We start from the raw sequence: 18679 nt of genomic DNA, 5'->3' as shown, positions 1-18679 counted from the left end.
CGGAATTTTAACAGTTCTGAGTAGAAATTAAAAGACCCAACGAGCGAGAGAAAGAGCGAGATTCCAATCGCGGCGCTCCGGAGCGGCGCTGCGGGAACGATCCCCTGCGCCAGCACTGCCGGCCCCAGGCCAAGCCCAGCCCCGCAATCCAACCCCGCTGCTCACAGCGCCCGCCCTCCCTGAGCCCGGGGCGCAGCGAGCACCGCACCCGCTGCGCTCCCGAGCACAAAACGCCCCTTCCCGCCGCCCCCACCCGATAAACGCAGCGCCCCTGCAGCCGCTCACGCCTCTCTCGCTCCTGCCGAGCTTCTCGGCCTCCCGCACCCTCGGCACCGCACCTGGGCCCCGCCAGTGCCGCGGGCTGGGGGCAGCAGCTGCACCTTCCTCTGCCTCTGCTCCAGCCTTGCCCGGGTGCCTCGGCTCCCTTCGTGCTCGCCACAAACTGATGCCTGCACAGGGCTGGCCTAGAACAGAGGCCAGACGCGGTTACACAGTAAAGCAGGCATTTGTTAAAAGGCCTCCATGGACACACCTTGGGCAGAACGAGAGCCCAGCCAGGGCTACGCCCAAGATGAACCAAAATGGCCCCAAAATGGACGACCGGTCACGAGGTCTGTCACTTTTATAAGTTCTGCTACATTTGCATATTGGGGTTAATTGTCCAATTATACCTTTAGCTGATGAAGTCCCATCCTTCTTGTTTTTCTCTCTTCAGTCCACGTTGTTTATGCTCTTGGGCCTGAGGTTTGGATTATTTGTCCTTGGGTTCCCAGCTAGGGCAGGAATTGTTTTGTCTCCCTGCTCTGTGAACAGAGCTCAGCATCCCTTAATATGAAGCCCAGACCCACAGAGTAAAGCAGCACAGAATCTGAAAAAGAGAAAAGCCAAAACCTGAGGCATCAAATCCATGGGACCCCCCCACACTCAGCAGACCCCCCCATGGTTCTCCCCAGTCCCTTCCTGATGTCCCTGTCCCAGTGTCCCCAGTCCTGTCCCAGTATCCCCATCCCACGGTCACCAGTCCCCTCCCACTGCCCCCAGTTCCAGCCCAGTGTCCCTGTCTCACTGTCACCAGTCCCATCCCAGTGTCCCCAGTCCTGTCCCAGTGTCCCCAGTCCTGTCCCAGTGTCCCTGTCCAACTGTCACCAGTCCCGTCCCAGTGTCCCCCATCCTGTCCCAGTGTCCCTGTCTCACTGTCACCAGTCCCATCCCAGTGTCCCCAGTCCTGTCCCAGTGTCCCTGTCCAACTGTCACCAGTCCCGTCCCAGTGTCCCCCATCCTGTCCCAGTGTCCCTCTCCCAGTGTCACCAGTCCCGTCCCAGTGTCCCCCATCCTGTCCCAGTGTCCCTGTCCCAGTGTTCTCATTTCTGTCCCAGTGTCCCCAGTTCCATCCCAATGTCACCACCCCAGTGTCCCCATCCTGTCCCAGTGTTCCCATTTCTGTCCCAGTGTCCCCAGTTCCACCCCAGTGTTCCCAGCTCCATCCCAATGCCAGCATCCCAGTGTCCCCCATCCTGTCCCAGTGTCCCTGTCCCAGTGTTCCCAGTGTCACCAGTTCCACCCCAGTCCCTTCCTGATGTCCCCATCGCAGTGTCCCCTCCCAGTGTCCCCAGTCCTGTCCCAGTATCCCCATCCCAGTGTCACCAGTCCCCTCCCACTGCCCCCAGTTCCAGCCCAGTGTCCCTGTCCCAGTGTCACCAGTCCCATCCCAGTGTCCCCAGTCCTGTCCCAGTGTCCCTGTCCCACTGTCACCAGTCCCATCCCAGTGTCCCCCATCCTGTCCCAGTGTCCCTCTCCCAGTGTCACCAGTCCCTGCCCCAGTGTCCCCCATCCTGTCCGTGTCCCTCTCCCACTGTCCCCAGTCCCATCCCAGTGTCCCCCATCCTGTCCCAGTGTCCCTGTCCCACTGTCACCAGTCCCATCCCAGTGTCCCCCATCCTGTCCCAGTGTCCCTCTCCCACTGTCACCAGTCCCTGCCCCAGTGTCCCCCATCCTGTCCCAGTGTCCCTGTCCCACTGTCACCAGTCCCTTCCCAGTGTCCCCCATCCTGTCCCAGTATCCCCATCCCACTGTCACCAGTCCCCTCCCACTGCCCCCAGTTCCAGCCCAGTGTCCCTGTCCCAGTGTCACCAGTCCCATCCCAGTGTCCCCCATCCTGTCCCAGTGTCCCTCTCCCAGTGTCACCAGTCCCATCCCAGTGTCCCCCATCCTGTCCCAGTGTCCCTCTCCCAGTGTCACCAGTCCCATCCCAGTGTCCCCCATCCTGTCCCAGTGTCCCTGTCCAACTGTCACCAGTCCCGTCCCAGTGTCCCCCATCCTGTCCCAGTGTCCCTCTCCCAGTGTCACCAGTCCCTGCCCCAGTGTCCCCCATCCTGTCCCAGTGTCCCCCTTCCAGTGTCACCAGTCCCATCCCAGTGTCCCTGTCCTGTTGTAGTGCGTTCTTATATTTTGTAATACCTTGAAGTAGTTGGTTTTGTATTCCCATGTTTTTCCCAAATGGCTTATCTCAGACTGTACCCCCCCCCCCCCCCCCTCCTTTTCCCTGTACTCGTGTTATCCCTTTCCCGGGATAAGATCTCCAAAACCCCCACCCTGGCTCTCTGCCAGTCACCTCGACATCCCAGCCCCCTACCTAGAAGTTTCGGTCCAAGTTGTCGAGTGATTAGCCAGGGGCCAAGGGTCAACCCCCCAAGTCCTGCCCCATACGCTGTTTTGTATGTCTGTCCCCCCAGCACCCATCCCCCAGAGATACCTATTGGTCAGTAGGATTTTATCTATGTTAGTTTCCTCCCCCCTTTAAATGTAAGCTCCAAACGTCCCCCAGCGCTCTCGGCAGGAGGAACCCCCTGAGGTATAGGAGCTCGCTCGGGACTCCTTAATAAAACCTTGGAATACCCCCTGCTGGGAGTCGGCCCCTTTCCTCTTCCACCGACGTCTCGGTCGTCTCTGCTGCAGCGAAGGCAACCAGCCTGAGTGCCCTCAGCACCCTCGGGGCACAGAGAGTGTCTCCCTGCAGTCGGCCGTGGTGGGGTCACCCCCCCCACTCTCTGCCGACCCGGGTAAGGCCCAGGGACTTGAGAGGCTTGCAGAGAGACTGGGACACTGTCCCAGTGTTCCCTGCTGTGTCCCTGTGTCCCCAGTTCCGTCCCAGTGCCAAAACAGCAAAAAAAAAAGAAGAATTTGTGAATTCTTCCCTCATCACCAGAGAGTGAAAACACGACACGATGGAACCGCAAGGAGAAATGAAATAAATTAGTTTAATGCACAAGATGGCGAGGAGGCAAGTCAAGGGTTAAAACCAAACAAAAGAACATCGGAACCTCCAGGAATGTTTGAAAATAATTTATACAGAATATAGAAAAATATACGTATATTTATGTATATATAAAATATTAAAATAAAATATTATTTTAAATAATATAATAAATTAATATAATAATATATATAAATATAATATAAATTCTGTTGGTATAAAATATTATAAAATACTTTTGTAAAATATATATTGTATTTCTATTTTATTACTCATATATATATATATTTTTTGATCAATAATATACTATGAATATGCATCAACCCTCATGAATATTCATGAACTGCTGTGGTATAACAGAATATAAAGAACGTGGTTTAATTAACGGTGAGCTTTTGGCAATTAGCACCAGGATTTTATCCCTTAAACTTTTATAAAAATTTCAATTCTGACCCGTTTCTCATGGGGGGGGGTCCTGGCTGATTATTTGGGGGGGGGACAGGACTGAGCCCCAAGGGACCCCCCCAGGTTCTCCTGCATGAGGTCCTGGGGACACGAGGAGCTGGTGGCACTTGAGGGGCTCCTGGGGACACAAGGAGCTGGTGGCACTTGAGGGGCTCCTGGGGACACAAGGAGTTCGTGGCACTTGAGGGGCTCCTGGGGACATGAGGAGCTGGTGGCACTTGAGGGGCTCTTAGTGACACAAGGAGTTCGTGGCACTTGAGAGGCTCCGGGTGACACGAGGAGCTGGTGGCACTTGAGGGACTCTTGGTGACATGAGGAGCTGGTGGCACTTGAGGGGCTCTTGGGGACACAAGGAGCTGGTGGCACTTGAGGGGCTCTTGGGGACACAAGGAGCTGGTGGCACTTGAGGGACTCTTGGTGACACGAGGAGCTGGTGGCACTTGAGAGGCTCCGGGTGACACGAGGAGCTGGTGGCACTTGAGAGGCTCTGGGTGACACGAGGAGCTGGTGGCACTTGAGGGGCTCTTGGGGACACAAGGAGCTGGTGGCACTTGAGAGGCTCTGGGTGACACAAGGAGCTGGTGGCACTTGAGAGGCTCCGGGTGACACAAGGAGCTGGTGGCACTTGAGGGGCTCTTGGGGACACGAGGAGCTGGTGGCACTTGAGGGGCTCCTGGGGACACGAGGAGCTGGTGGCACTTGAGGGGCTCTGAGTGACACAAGGAGCTGGTGGCACTTGAGGGACTCTTGGTGACACGAGGAGCTGGTGGCACTTGAGGGGCTCTTGGGGACACTAGGAGTTGGTGGCACTTGAGGGGCTCCTGGGGACACGAGGAGCTGGTGGCCCTCGAGCTGGTGGCACTCAAGTGTCCACAAGTCTCCCCAGTGACATCACTGCCCTGATGACATCACAGCAGTGACATCACTGTCCCCGCAGCAGCTTCGGGATGTTCTCGATGGCTTTTTCACACAGCTTGGTCACTGCGCGGCTGCCAGGGCCACCTGGGCCACCGGGGCCACCAGGGCCACCATAGGGATTCAAGAGGATGCTGTCAATGAGCTCCAGTACCCCCAGCAGGTAATTGCTGAACAGGCGGGCGCTGGCATTCCACAGCTGCTCCAACTCGGCCACCTTGGCCTCCAAGTCCTCGCGAACGTCGCGGGACGTCTGCTCTCCCCACTTCAGGATGAACTTGACCTCCCAGAGGTAGAACTCCACGTTCCTGGTGAACGCGACGGCTCGGTCACACGCTTCCACCAAGCGCTTCAGCGGCTCCAGGGCTGCCTCTGCCCAGTGTCCCCTCCTGGTGTCCACCCTTGCCACCACAGCCTCTCCCATGGCCTCGCTGGTGGCCACCTCCTCCTTGCTGGTGGCCGCTGCCTCCTGGGCATCGCGCGTGGCCCCTGCCGAGGCCACCTCCTCCTCCTCCTCCTTCTCCCAGTCCAGGGTCACCATTGACCACCGGACCGTGGCCACCAGGTTGTGCCAAGCTGTCCCCCGGTAGGTGGCCTTGTCCTGTGGGTCCCTGGCCCGGGCAGGGTCCGTGTGCTCACAGATAACTACGAGCTCAGCAGCCTCCCAGGCCAGGCGTTTCCATCTCTCCTCCAGTGCAGCCACCAACGTCCACCAGGCCGTGGCCACGGCTCTCACATGGTCCCAGCTGGCCTCTGGGGTGGTGGGGTCAAAGGCAGCCAGGGCCTGGCCCAGGGAGGGGACACCACGGTGGCCCAGGGAGGTGACATCGCCGTGGTCCAGGATCTCACGGAGGCTCTGGGTGAATCGCCCCAGGGCTGCATGCAGGAACTTTGGGGACACGCGTCGCCGCACGTCCCTGTGTTGCCCGGTCACGGCGGCCACCACCGTGCCCAGTGTGGCCACCACGGTGACCTGCCGCTCCAGCGGCAGCTCGGGAGGGGACACCTGGGCAGGGGACAGGGGAGGTGTCAGGGACCTGGTGGCATTTGTGGCTTCCTGTTCCCTCTCGGGGTCCCCTTTGCTCCTCCCTGGAGGGTTCTGCGGTCCCCTCTGCCCTTCTGCCATCCCCCGTCCCCTCTGCCACCCCCTGCCACCCCCCGTGTCCCCCCGTCCCCCTCTGTCACGCCCCCTCCCCTTCCCTCCTCGACCCCCGTCGCACCCGTTGGTCCTCCATGCTCACTGGGGACCCGGAAAGGACGCTCTGGGGACGCTCCGGCAGGGCTGAACGAGCCCCAGGACAAGCGCCGGTCTCGGCCCAGAACCGGCCCCGGTAGCGGCGCACGGGGAAATGGCGGAGCCGCCTCTGGACAACGCCGGAAAGGGCGGGGCGGCGTGACGTCACAGGAAACGGGATCGCGGGGCATTGTGGGCATTGTGGTCCCGGTGGGGCCCAGCGGCGGCGGAGCGGGGCTGAGGCCGCGGGGGGAGGGGGGGGGGGGGGAGGAATTTGGGGGCGCTGAGGGAGCCCCAGGACCCCCCCCGGCAGTGCGGGATGGGCGACAGCGACCGCGGTCAGCACCGGGAGCGGGGAACGGGCGATGAAGGGGGGTTGGGAGGATTATGAGGGGATTGGGGAGGGTTGAGAGGATGTGAGGGGATTTGGGGGGGTCCGGAAGGGGTTTGTGGGGTCCTGAGGGAGAATTGGGGATCTTGAGGGGATTTGGGGGATTCTGAGGGGGACAGGGGGGTCCTGCGGGGATGTGAGGGGTTCTGAGGGGATTTGGAGGGTCCTAAGGGGATTTGGGAGGTCCTGAGGAGATTTGGGGGGATCTGAGGGGGCCTGGGGTGTCATGAGGGAGAACTGGGGGTCCTGAGGGGATCTGGGGGGGTCTTGAAGGGGTTTGGGGGGTTGTGAGGGGGTTTAGAGTTCCTGAGAGGATGTGAGGGGTCATGAGAGGATTTGGGGAATCCTGAGAGGGTTTGGGGCGTCCTGAGGGGATTTCAGTGTGTTTGGGGGGGTCCTGAGGGAGAACGGGTTCCTGAGGGAGTCTGGGGGGTTGTGAGGGGGTTTGGGGGTGCTGAGGGGATATGAGGGGATTTTAGGGAATCTGAGGGAGAATTGAGGGCCCTGGAGGGGTTTGGGGAGATTTTGGGGGGTCTCTATGGAGAACTGGGGTTGTGAGAGGATTTGAGGGGGATTTTGGGGGGTCCTGAGGGGATCTGGGGGCTCCTGCAGGAATCTGCGGGAGATTTTAAGGGGTCCTGAGAAGATTTTGGGTGGTCCCGATTGGGTTTTGGGCACCCAGAGGGAATCTGGGGGATCCTACAGGGATTTGGGGGCTCCCTGACCGGATTTGGGGCAATTTTGGGGGGATTTGGGACTGTTTTATGGTCCCTGACTGGAGTTTCGATTTTTTTTTTTGTAGTAATTTTGGGGTATTTTTAGAGTATTTCGTGGTCCTTGACTGGAGTTTGGGGGGATTTGGGGTTTTTAGGGGTAATTTTGAGGTAATTTCGGGGCCCCGCCCCCTTTTCTTGCCCGCCCCTTCCAGCCCAATCCCAGGCCACGCCCCCTCCGCTCTCCATTGGCCGCCCTTCCGGGGCCCCGCCCCTTTCCCCACGCTCCCATTCATAATCCTTTCTTACCTCCCCTCTCCCCCGCTCCCCATTGGCCGCCCCGCGCGGCCCCGCCCCGCTATGGGCGTGGCTACAAGACCGATCGGCGTTTATTGAAAGGCTCCGCTCAGCGGCGGCCCCGGGGGGTGGAGCCAGCCCGGCCCCACCGGGGGGGCTCGGGGGGTCCTGGGGGGCCCGGGGGGGCTCGGGGGGGCCCCGGGGGGTGGAGCCAGCCCGGCCCCGGCGGGGCCCAACGCGGGCCGGGGGCTCGGGGGGGCCGAGGGGGGAGGGGCTGGGGGCGTTTCGGGGGGGTTCAATCAATGGGGGGGGGGGCCCGGGGGGTGCCGAAGTGGGGGGCGGGGTCTGGTGAGTGTGGGGGGTCCCATGGATTGGGGGGTCCTGGTGAGTGTGGGCGGGTCTGGTGAGTGTGGGGGGGGTCCCATGGATTGGGGGGTCCGGTGAGTGGGGGGGCGGTGAGGGGGGGTCCTGGCGCACTGGGGGGGGCTCATGGACTGGGGGTGTCCCCAGCGCTTTGGGGGTGTCGGTGAAGGCGGGGAGGCAGTGAATGGGGGGGTCCCGGTAAGTTGGGAGGGGTCCCTGGTGATAACGGGGGGTCCCGGCTGATAACGGGGGGGGGTCACAGGATTGAGCCCCAAGGGACCCCCCCGGTGCTGGGGACCCCCCTGTGCCCCCCCCAGTGCTCGGAGCCCCCCCGGTCCCGCTCCTGGGCCCCCCCCCCAGTCCCGGTGCTGTTCCCGGGGGCGTCAAAGGGGAGGGGGCAGAACCCCCGTGATGGGTGGGGAGGGGGCACAAAGGGGGGTCCGGGCCCGGTGCTCGGGGAGGGGTCGGTACACGAGGGAGGGTCCGGTCCCAGTCCCGGTGCACGGGGGTGGCGCTGCCCGGGGGGGGTCCCGGTGCCCGGGGGGGTCCCGGGGTTCGAGGGGGGTCCAGTCCCAGTCCCGGTGCTCGGAGAGGGGGGGTCAATGCACAGGGGGGGGGGTCCCGGTGCTCGAGGAGGGTCCAGTCCCGGTGCTGGTGCACGAGGGGGGGGCGGTGCACGGGGGAGGTCCCGGTGCTCGGTGATTCGGGGGGGTCTCCGGTGGTCCCGGTGCACGGAGGGGGGGTCCCGGTGCTCGGTGATTCGGGGGGGTCTCCGGTGGTCCCGGTGCACGGAGGGGGGGTCCCGGTACTCGGTGATTTGAGGGGGGTCTCCGGTGGTCCCGGTGCATGGGGGGGGTCCCGGTGCTCGGTGATTTGGGGGGGTCTCCGGTGGCCCCGGTGCATGGGGGGGGTCCTGGTGCTCGGTGATTTGAGGGGGGTCTCCGGTGGTCCCGGTGCCCGAGGCTGGCGATGTTTGAGGGGGGGTCCGGTGGTCTCGGTGATTCGGGGGGGGTCTCCGGTGGTCCCGGTGCACGATGGCGGGGGGTCAATGCTCGAAGGGGGGGTCCCGGTGCTCGGTGACGGCGCTGATTGATGGGGGGGGGGGGGTCTCTGATGGTCCCGGTGCACGAGGAGGGGGGGAGGGGAAACTCGAGGGTCCTGATGCCTGAGGGGGGGTCCTGAGGGGGGGTCCCGGTGCACGAGGACGGTGAATTTTGGGGGTCCCGATGCTCAGGGGGGTCCCGGTGGGTGCCCAAGGGCGGCGTGTGACACAGAGAGAGACCCCGGTGACACCAGGGACCCGCACACGGGGGCTGGGCCGGTCCTGGTGACACTCGGGGGGCTCTTGGTGGCACAAGGACCCCCCCAGGTTCTCCTGCAATGAGGTCCTGGTGACACGAGGAGCTGGTGGCACTCGAGGGGCTCTTGGTGGCACTCGAGGGGCTCTTGGTGACACGAGGACTTGGTGGCTCTTGGTGACACAAGGAGCTGGTGGCACTCGAGGAGCTCTTGGTGACATGAGGAGCTGCTGGCACTTGAGGAACTGGTGGCACTCGGGGGGCTCTTGGTGACACGAGGAGCTGGTGGCACTCGGGACCCTCTCAGTAGGGCTGGGCTGGCCCCGGCGCCACTCGGAGCCCCCCAAATTCCTCTGGGTGCCACGGGGAGCCCTCGGTGAGGAGCTGGTGACACTCGAGGGGCTCTGGCACACGAGGACGCCCCCAAATTCCTCTTGGTGACACGAGAGGATGGTGGCACGAGGAGCCCTTGTAGGGGGACCCCGAAATCCTCGCGCGGGGACCCCAAAATTCCTTGCACGGGGACCTTGAAATTCTCACACGGGGACCCCAAAATTCCCACACGGGGACCCGGAAATCATCACATGGGGACCCCAAATTCCTAGAACGGGGACCCCGAAATTCTCGCACGGGGACCCCGAAATTCTCACACAGGGACCCCAAAATCCTCGCACGGGGACCCCAATTCCTGGAACGGGGACCCCAAAATCCTCAAACGGGGACCACCAAATTCTCACAAGGGGACCTCGAAATTCTCACACGGGGACCCCAAATTGTCGCACGGGGACCCCAAATCCTGGCCCGCCCCCCCCGTTTCCCCGCACGAGGAGCCCTTTGCACGAGGACCCCCCCTTCAAAAATTCCTCGTGCGGACCCCCCCGAATTCCTCGCGTGAGAGACCCCCGACAAACGCGAGCCCCCCTCGCCTCCTCCTCCTCCTCCTCCTCCTCCTCCTCCTCCTCCTCACCCCGGGGGTCTCCGGGTGTTCCCCCCTCCCCCCCGCCCTCCCCTTTCCCCCTTTTTTTCCCCCCCAGGGCTGGGGGGGTTTTGGGGGGACTCAAGGGGGGTGCGGGTGCGGTTTTTTTGAGGGGGGGGGGGGTCCCGGCGACCCCCGGGGCGGGGGTCAGTGCTCAGCAGCGGGGCCGCGCCGCTCGCAGCCGTTGGCCGTGATCGGGGGTGGCGGGGGCGGAGGCGGGGGCCGCCCGGGGACCCCCCCGGCCCCCCAAATCACACCCGGGTCTGCTGCACCCACGGCGGAAAGCTGCCTCTCCTGCAAGGCACCGAGGGGGCTCATTCACCCCCCCGCCCCCGCCAGCGCCGCCCTCAGTGTCCCCCGAGTGTCCCTGAATGTCCCCCGAGTGTCCCTGAGTGTCCCCCGAGTGTCCCTGAATGTCCCCCGAGTGTCCCCGAGCGTCCCCCGCCCTCCCCCGGGCGGGGCTCACTCACCTGCGGCACCGGCGCGGGGCCCTCGGGGCGGCCCCAAATCAACGCGAACCCACCCAAAACCATCCCTGACCCGCCCCGGAGTTAACCCCGAACTCCTAAAATTAACCCTGATCTCCTAAAATGAACCCTAAAGTTAACCCTGGCCCCCTAAAGTTAACCCTGATCTCCTAAAATTAACCCTAATGTTAATCCTGGCCCCCTAAAATTAAACCCGACCCCCTAAAATGAACCCTAAAGTTAACCCTAATCTCCTAAAATGAACCCTAAAGTTAACCCTGGCCCCCTAAAGTTAACCCTGACCCCCTAAAATTAACCCTAAAGTTAACCCCGAACTCCTAAAATTAACCCTGACCCCCTAAAATTAACCTAAATTTAACCCTGATCTCCTAAAATTAACCCTAAAGTTAATCCTGACCCCCTAAAATTAACCCTAGAGTTAACCCTGGCCCCCTAAAATTAAACCCGACCCCCCTAAAATGAACCCTAAAGTTAACCCTGACCCCCTAAAATTAACCCTAAAGTTAATCCTGACCCCCTAAAATGAACCCTAAAGTTAACCCCGAACTCCTAAAATTAATCCTGACCCCCTAAAATTAACCTAAATTTAACCCTGATCTCCTAAAATTAACCCTAAAATTAACCCTGATCTCCTAAAATTAACCGTAAAGTTAACCCTGACCCCTTAAAATTAACCCTAAAGTGAACCCTGATCTCCTAAAATTAACCTAAAATTAACTCTGATCTCCTAAAATTAACTCTGATCTAAAATTAACCCTGCTCTCCTAAAATTAACGTAAAATTAACCCTGACCCCCTAAAATTAACCCTAAAGTTAACCCTGACCCCCTGGAGTTAACCCCGACCCTAAAAGTTTCACCCTAAAATTAACCCCAAAAAATGAAGGCGGGACGCCCTCGGTTTGACCCCACCCCCTCCCAAAACTGAGGAGATTCACCCCCAAAATTGTCCCCACCCCCCCCTTAAAATTGTCCCCACCCTCCCCTAAACTGTCCCCACCCCCAAAATTGTCCTGGTGCTGCCTCAGTTGTCCCCAAGCCCCCCAAGCTGTCCCCAACCCCCCTGAGCTGTCCCCAACCCCCCCAAACTGTCCCCAAACACCCCCGAAGTGTCCCCACCCCGGTGACAGGACATGGCACACGGACACGGGTGTCACCTCCCCCCCGGTGAGATGGGGACAGACACAAGACACGAGGATGGTGACGGTGACGCGGCGCCAGCGCTGGGGGACATTTGGTGACAAACCCAACCCCACCCCAAACCATGGTCACCTCCCCTTGGGGGCGATGGGGACAATGGTGGCACCTCCAGGGGGTGGGGACAGGGCCGATGGTGGCACCTGAGGGGACATGGGGACACCGGAGGTGGTGTCCCCAAAGGGTCCCCAGTGTCCCCAAAGGGTCCCCAGTGTCCGCAAGGGACATGGGGACACCAGGAGGGACATGGGGACACCGGGGGTGGTGTCCCCAAAGGGTCCCAGTGTCCCCAAAGGGTCCCCAGTGTCCACAAGGGACATGGGGACACCAGGAGGGACATGGGGACACCGGGGGTGGTGTCCTCAAAGGGTCCCCAGTGTCCGCAAGGGACATGGGGACACCTGGAGGGACATGGGGACACCTGGGGTGGTGTCCCCAAAGGGTCCCCAGTGTCCCCAAAGGGTCCCCAGTGTCCGCAAGGGACATGGGGACTCCAGGAAGGACATGGGGACATCAGGAGGGACAAAGGGACACCTGGGACAGTGTCTCCAAGGGGTTCCCCATGTCTCTAAAGGACATGGGGACACAGAAGGGACAAGGGGACACCTGGATCCGTGTCCCCGGGTGACACGGGAGGGACACGGGAGGGACAGGAGGACACCAGGAGGGACATTGGGACACCTCGGTCCATGTCCCTCGGGGACATGGGGACAGCAGGAGGGACATGGGGACAGCAGGAGGGACAAAGGGACACCTGAATCCATGTCCCCAAGGGACATGGGGACACAGGAGGGACACAGGGACACCGGGGGTGGTGTCCCCAGGGGGTCCTGAGGGACATGGGGACACAGGAGGGTCTTGGGGACATCTTGGATCCGTGTCCCCAAGTGTCCCCAAGTGTCCCCAGTGCCCTTGAGGGACATAGGGACAGGGAGCGTCTTGGGGACAGCTGGATCCGTGTCCCCAAGGGGTCCCAATGTCCTTTGGGGGCAGAAAAGGGTCTTGGGGACATCTGGATCTGTGTCCCCAAGGGTCCCCAATGTGGCTTGGGGACATCTGGATCCATGTCCCCAAGGGTCCCCAATATGTCTTGGGGACATGGGAGGGACATGGGAGGTACATGGGGACACCTGGATCTGTGTCCCCAAGGAGTCCCCAGTGTCCCTCAGGGACATGGGGACATTCCAGATCCATGTCCCCAGGTGTCTCCAATGTCCCTTGGGGACAGAAAAGGGTCTTGGGGACACCTGAATCCGTGTCCCCAAGGAGTCCCCAGTGCCCATGAGGGACACAGGAGGGACATGAGGACATTTCATATCCATGTCCCCAAGGGTCTCAAATGTCCCTTGGGGACAAAAAGGGTCTTGGGGACACCTGGATCCGTGTCCCCAAGGAGTCACCAGTGCCCATGAGGGACATGGGGACACAGGAGGGACATGGGGACACCTGGATCCGTGTCCCCAGTGGTCCCCAATGTCCCTTGGGGACACCTGGATCTGTGTCCCCAAGGGTCCCCAATGTGCCTGAAGGACATGGGGGGGACATGGGGACATGGGAAGGACATGGGGACACCCGTGAAGTGTCCCCAGTGTCCCTTGGGGCCAGCAGAGCGCTTGGGGACATTCCAGATCCATGTCCCCAAGGGTCCCCAATGTCCCTTAGGGACACAGGAGGGCCTTGGGGACATCTGGGATCCGTGTCCCCAAGGGTCCCCCTGTGCGGCCCGGGGGGTGACAGGGAGGGGACAAGGACCCACCTGGGGTGTCACCGGTGGCCGAGGGTCCGGTGCCACTGGCGGGGCCGGGCCGCGCTACCTGACGGACAGCTGTGACAAGAGAGACACGGGAGGGGACATCAGGGCCACCGCGGCCACCGCGCCGCGCGGGGACACGGCCCGGCCGGGCTGGCCCCGGGCTGACCCCGAGGTGGCCCTGGGGTGACCCTGGGGTGGTCCTGAGGTGACTCCAGGGTAGCCCTGAAGTGGGGCCTGAGGTGGGCCCTGAGGTGGCCCCAGGGTGGCCTTGAAGTGGCCCCGGGGTGGCCCCACGGTGACCCTGGGGTGGCTCTGAGATGACCCCAGGATGGCCTTGAAGTGGCCCCTGAGGTGGCCCCAAAGTGGTCGCAAGGTGACCCCAAAGTGGCCCCTGAGGTGGCCCCGAAGTGGCCCCAAGGTGGCCCCTGAGGTGGCCTTGAGGTGGCCCCAAAGTGGCCCCCAAGGTGGCCCCTGGGGTAGTCCTGGGGTGACCCCAAGGTGGCCTTGAAGTGGCCTTGAGATGGCCCCTGAGGTGACCCCAAAGTGGCCCCAAGGTGACCCCCAGGATGGCCTTGAGGTGGCCCCTGAGGTGGCCCCAAAGTGGCCCCTGAGGTGACCCCAGAGTGGCCCCGAGGTGACCCTGAAGTGTCCCTTAGGTGGCCCCTGAGGTGGCCCCGACCCGAGGAGGGGGCACAGGAACGGCTCCGTCGCTGGGGGGGGACACCCGGGTGGCCTTGGGGACACGGGGGTGGCCTTGGGGACACAGGGGTGGCGCTGTCCCTGGCGTGGGGGGTGGGGCGGTGTCACCTCCACCTGGAAATGTCCCTCTGGTGTCACCCTGGGGGTGGCCCTGTGTCCTGTGGGGGCCACTCTGTCCCCCCAGGAGTGGCCCTGTGTCCCCTGGGGGTCACTTTGTCCCCCCAGGGGTGGCCTTGTCCCAACCGGGGGTGGCCCTGTCCCTCCAGGAGTGGCCCTGTCCCTTCCAGGGGTCACTTTGTCCCCTCTGGGGTGGCCTTGTCCCCACTGGGGGGTGGCCCTGTCCTTCTGGGGGGTCACTTTGTTCCCCCAGGGGTGGCCCTGTCCTCACTGGGGGTGGCCCTGTCCCCCTCAGGTCCCCTCTTGGGGGGCACTTTGTCCCCTCTGGGGGTCCTGTTGTCCCCCTGGTGGTGGCCCTGTCCCCCTTGGGGGTGGCCCTGTCCCCCTTGGGGGTGGCTCTGTCCCCTCCAGGGGTCCCTGTCCCCCCTCCAGGGGTCCCATTGTCCCCTCTGGGGGTGGCCCTGTCCCCCTGCACCCCCCCAAGTGCCACCACGTCCCCCCCAGGGGTGGCCTTGTCCCCTCAGGACCCCCAGAGGTGACAGGAGCCCCCCCCGGGGGTCCCCAAACCCCTGTCAAAGGGACCCAGAGACCCCCAAAAATCCCCCAAAATCTCCAAATAACCCCAAAAATCCCCCCGGGGACACCCAGAGACTCCCCAAAATCCCAAAATAACGCCCAAAATCCCCCCGGGGACACCCAGAGACTCCCAAAAATCCCCAAATAACCCCAAAAATCCCCCCGGGGACACCCAGGGACCCCCCCAAATTCCCCAGATAACCCCCAAAATCCCCACAGACCCCAAATTATCCCCCCCAAAACCCCCCGGGGACACCCAGAGGCCCCAATAACCCCCAATAACCCCCCCAAAAACCCCCCAGACCCCCCCAAGCCCTCCATGGGACACCCAAAACCCCCCAAACACTCCCAGAGACCCCAAATAACACCCCAAAATCCCCTAAACCCCCCCCAAAATCCCCGAGCACCCCCCATAGACAACAAATAACCCCCCTAAGGACACCCCTAAAACCCCCAGGGACAGCCGGAGACCCCCATAACCCCCCCCAAAACCCCCAGAGACCCCCCAAACCCCCCAGGGACATCCAGAACCCCCCCAAAATCCACAAATACCCCAAATAACCCCCTCAAATACCCCCAGAAACCACAAATAACACCCCAAAATCCCCAAACACCCATCATAAAAAAACCCAAAACAACCCCCCAAAAAGGCCGAGGGACACCCATGAACCCCCCCAAAATGCCCAAATACCCCCATAGACCCCCAATAACTGCCCCAAAATACTCAAAAACCCCTCTGGGACATCCATAACCCCCCAAAAATACACAAATACCCCCCCATAGACCCCAAATAACACCCCGAAAATACCCAAATACTCCCTAGGGACACCCATAACCCCCCCAAAATACCCGAACACCCCCCCAGGGACACCCATAACCCCCCCAAATATGCAAATACTCCCCCAATAACCACCCCCAAAATACCCAAACACCCCCCAGGGACACCCATAACTCCCCAAAATATCCAAATACCCCCCCATAGACCCCCAATAACCCCCCCAAAATACCCAAATACCCCCAGGGACACCCATAACCCCCCAAAATACCCCCCCATAGACCCCCAATAGCCCCCCCCAAAACACCCAAATATCCCCCAGGGACATCCATAACCCCCCCAAATATGCAAATACCTCCCCAATAACCACCCCCAAAATACCCAAATATCCCCCTGGGACACCCATAACCCCACAAAATACCCAAATACCCCCCCATAGACCCCCAATAACCCCCCCCAAATACCCAAATACCCCCCAGGGACACCCAATAACCCCCCAAAAAATACCCAAATATCCCCCTGGGACACCCATAACCCCCCCAAAATACCCAAATACCCCCCCATAGACCCCCAATAACCACCCCCAAAATACCCAAATATCCCCCAGGGACATCCATAACCCCCCCAAATATTCAAATACCTCCCCAATAACCACCCCCAAAATACCCAAATATCCCCCAGGGACACCCATAACCCCCCTAACATACCCAAATATCCCCCCATAGACCCCAATTAACTCCCCCCAAAATACCCAAACACCCCCCAGGGACCCCCAGCCCCCCCAGGGACCCCCATCCCGCCCCCAGCGCGGCGTGGGATGGCCGATGTCACACGGAGCAGAGCAATGACATTGTAATTTCCACCTGAGCGTCGAGCAGCCGCCGCCGGCCCTCGGATGGGTCGTGGGCGCCCAAGTGATCCCTGCGCAGCTCCTGCTCCACCAGCATCAGCCTGCGGGGCCAGGCTTCACCGGGGTCATGCTGCCACCCCCCCGGGGACATCCCCGGCCAGGCCCAGGGACACCCCCCGGGGACATGGGGACAGCCCAGGGACAGGGGGACACAGCCAGGGACACCCCCCGGGGACATGGGGACAGCCCAGGGACAGCCCAGGGACAGGGGGACACACCCAGGGACACCCCCCGGGGACATGGGGACAGCCCAGGGACAGGGGGACACACCCAGGGACAGGCCAGGGACATGGGGACAGCCCAGGGACAGGGGGACACACCCAGGGACACCACCCAGGGCCTTTGGGGACAGCCCAGGGACAGGCCAGGGACATGGGGACACACCCAGGGACAGGGGGACACACCTGGGGACACACCCAGGGCCTTTGGGGACAGCCCAGGGACAGGCCAGGGACATGGGGACACACCCAGGGACAGCCCAGGGACATGGGGGCGCACCTGGGGACAGGGGGACACACCCAGGGACAGCCCCAGGGCCCTTGGGGACAGCCCAGGGACAGCCCAGGGACATGGGGACAACCTCAGGGATCATGGGGACACACCCAGGGACACCCCCTGGGCCTTTGGGGACAGCCCAGGGACAGGCCAGGGACATGGGGACACACCCAGGGACACACCCAGGGACACCCCCTGGGCCCTTGGGGACAGCCCAGGGACATGGGGACACTGCTGGGGACACATCCAGGGACATGGGGACATGCCCAGGGTCAGCCCAGGGACATGGGGGCACACCTGAGGACATGGGGACACAGCCAGGGACAGGGGGACACACCCAGGGACATGGGAACAGCTCAGGGACAGCCCTGGGATCACAGGGACATCTCTAGGGACATGGGGACACTCACAGGGACAGCCCAGGGGCATGGGGACACCCTGGGAACAGCCCCAGAGACATGGGGACAATCCCAGGGGCAGCCCAGGAACACCTTGGGACACCCAGAGCCATGGGGACAACTCTGGGGACACCTGGGGGACACCCAGAGCCATGGGGACACTTCTGATACAGCCCAGGGGCACCCGGGGACATCCTGGGGACACCTGAGGGATACCTGGGGGGACATGCCAGGGACACCTGGGGACTTGGGGACAATCATGGGGACACACGTGGGCCACACCGTGTCCCTTGGTGTCTCCATGCCACCTCTGTGTCACGTCCCACGTGTGCCTGTGTCACTCCCACATCCCTGTATCCCCTGTGTCCCTGTGTCCCCCGTGTCCCAAATGTCCCCAATGTCCCTGTATCTCTGATGTCCCTGTGTCCCCCTCAATGTCCCTGTGTGTCCCCAGTGCCCCCTGGCTGTCCCCACACCCCTGCGTGTCCCTGTGTCCCCATGTCCCCAGTGTCCCCATCTGTCCCCGTGTCTCTGGGTGTCCCCATGTCCCCAATGTCCCTGTCTGTCCCAATGTCCCCGTGGGTCCCCATGTCCCTGTGTCCCTGTCTGTCCCCACGTCCCCAGGCTGTCCCCGTGTGTCCCTCACCTGCCAATGATGCTCTTGATGTGCAAGTCCCCATGTCCCCAATGTCCCTGTGTGCCCCTGTGTGTCCCTGTACCCCTAAATCCTTGTCTGTCCCCGCATCCCCATCTATCTCCGTGTCCCCATCTGTCCCCATGTCCCCGTGTGTCCCTCACCTGTCGATGATGCTCTTGATCCACGAGTCCCCGTGTCCCTGTGTGTCCCACTGTCCCCTGTGTCCCTGTGTGCCCCTGTGCCTGTGTCCCCGTGTCCCCTCGATGTCCCCGTGTCCCCAGGCTGTCCCCATGTGTCCCTCACCTGCCGATGATGCTCTTGATCTGCGAGTCCCTGTGTCCCTGTGTGTCTCCATGTCCCCATGTCCCCTCGATGTCCCTGTGTCCCTGTGTGTCCCCATGTCCCCAGGCTGTCCCCGCTGTCCCCGTGTGTCCCTCATCTGCCGATGATGCTCTTGATCTGCGAGTCCCCGTGTCCCTGTGTGCCCCACTGTCCCTGTGTGTCCCCATGTCCCCATGTCCCCTCGATGTCCCCGTGTCCTCAGGCTGTCCCCGCTGTGTGTCCCTCACCTGCCGATGATGCTCTTGATCTGCGAGTCCCCGTGTCCCTGTTTGCCCCACTGTCCCTGTGTCCCTGTGTGCCCCACTGTCCCCATGTCCCCTCGATGTCCCCGTGTGTCCCTCACCTGCCGATGATGCTCTTGATCCGCGAGTCCCCGTGTCCTTGTGTGT

General features: G+C 62.0%; 2 protein-coding genes across 2 annotated transcripts in view; both read right to left on the bottom strand.

Annotated features, from left to right (window-relative positions):
• Positions 1-3237: 3237 nt before the first annotated feature.
• Positions 3238-9510, bottom strand: LOC139586555 (trithorax group protein osa-like). The gene is made up of 4 exons (XM_071420065.1): positions 9492-9510; positions 7281-8860; positions 5854-5997; positions 3238-5639 (listed from the first exon to the last, which is right to left on the bottom strand). The coding sequence occupies exons 1-4, from the start codon at positions 9508-9510 to the stop codon at positions 4641-4643; spliced, it is 2742 nt and encodes a 913-aa protein (XP_071276166.1). The 3' UTR covers positions 3238-4640.
• The window catches only part of SYNGAP1 (synaptic Ras GTPase activating protein 1), a 51736-nt gene continuing 42227 nt past the window's right edge, over positions 9171-18679 (bottom strand). The window contains 2 exon segments of the mRNA XM_071420063.1: positions 9171-10200; positions 16370-16459. Coding sequence (XP_071276164.1) covers positions 10053-10200; positions 16370-16459 — 238 coding nt within the window. The 3' untranslated portion in view covers positions 9171-10052.

Source organism: Agelaius tricolor, unplaced genomic scaffold, assembly GCF_023055355.1.
Source record: "Agelaius tricolor isolate 1412-34295 unplaced genomic scaffold, bAgeTri1.0.p SCAF_124, whole genome shotgun sequence".
Taxonomy (NCBI): domain Eukaryota; kingdom Metazoa; phylum Chordata; class Aves; order Passeriformes; family Icteridae; genus Agelaius; species Agelaius tricolor.
Note: the sequence above shows the minus strand (reverse complement) of the source record. Positions and strands in the feature narration are given on the sequence as shown.

Coding starts and splice junctions, on each gene's coding strand:
- LOC139586555 (XM_071420065.1), bottom strand. Junction 5,998..7,280: donor GGGAGCGGGGGAGAGGGGAG/GTAAGAAAGGAT, acceptor GGCGTTGTCCAG/AGGCGGCTCCGCCATTTCCC. Junction 5,640..5,853: donor TGAGCATGGAGGACCAACGG/GTGCGACGGGGG, acceptor TCCCCTGCCCAG/GTGTCCCCTCCCGAGCTGCC.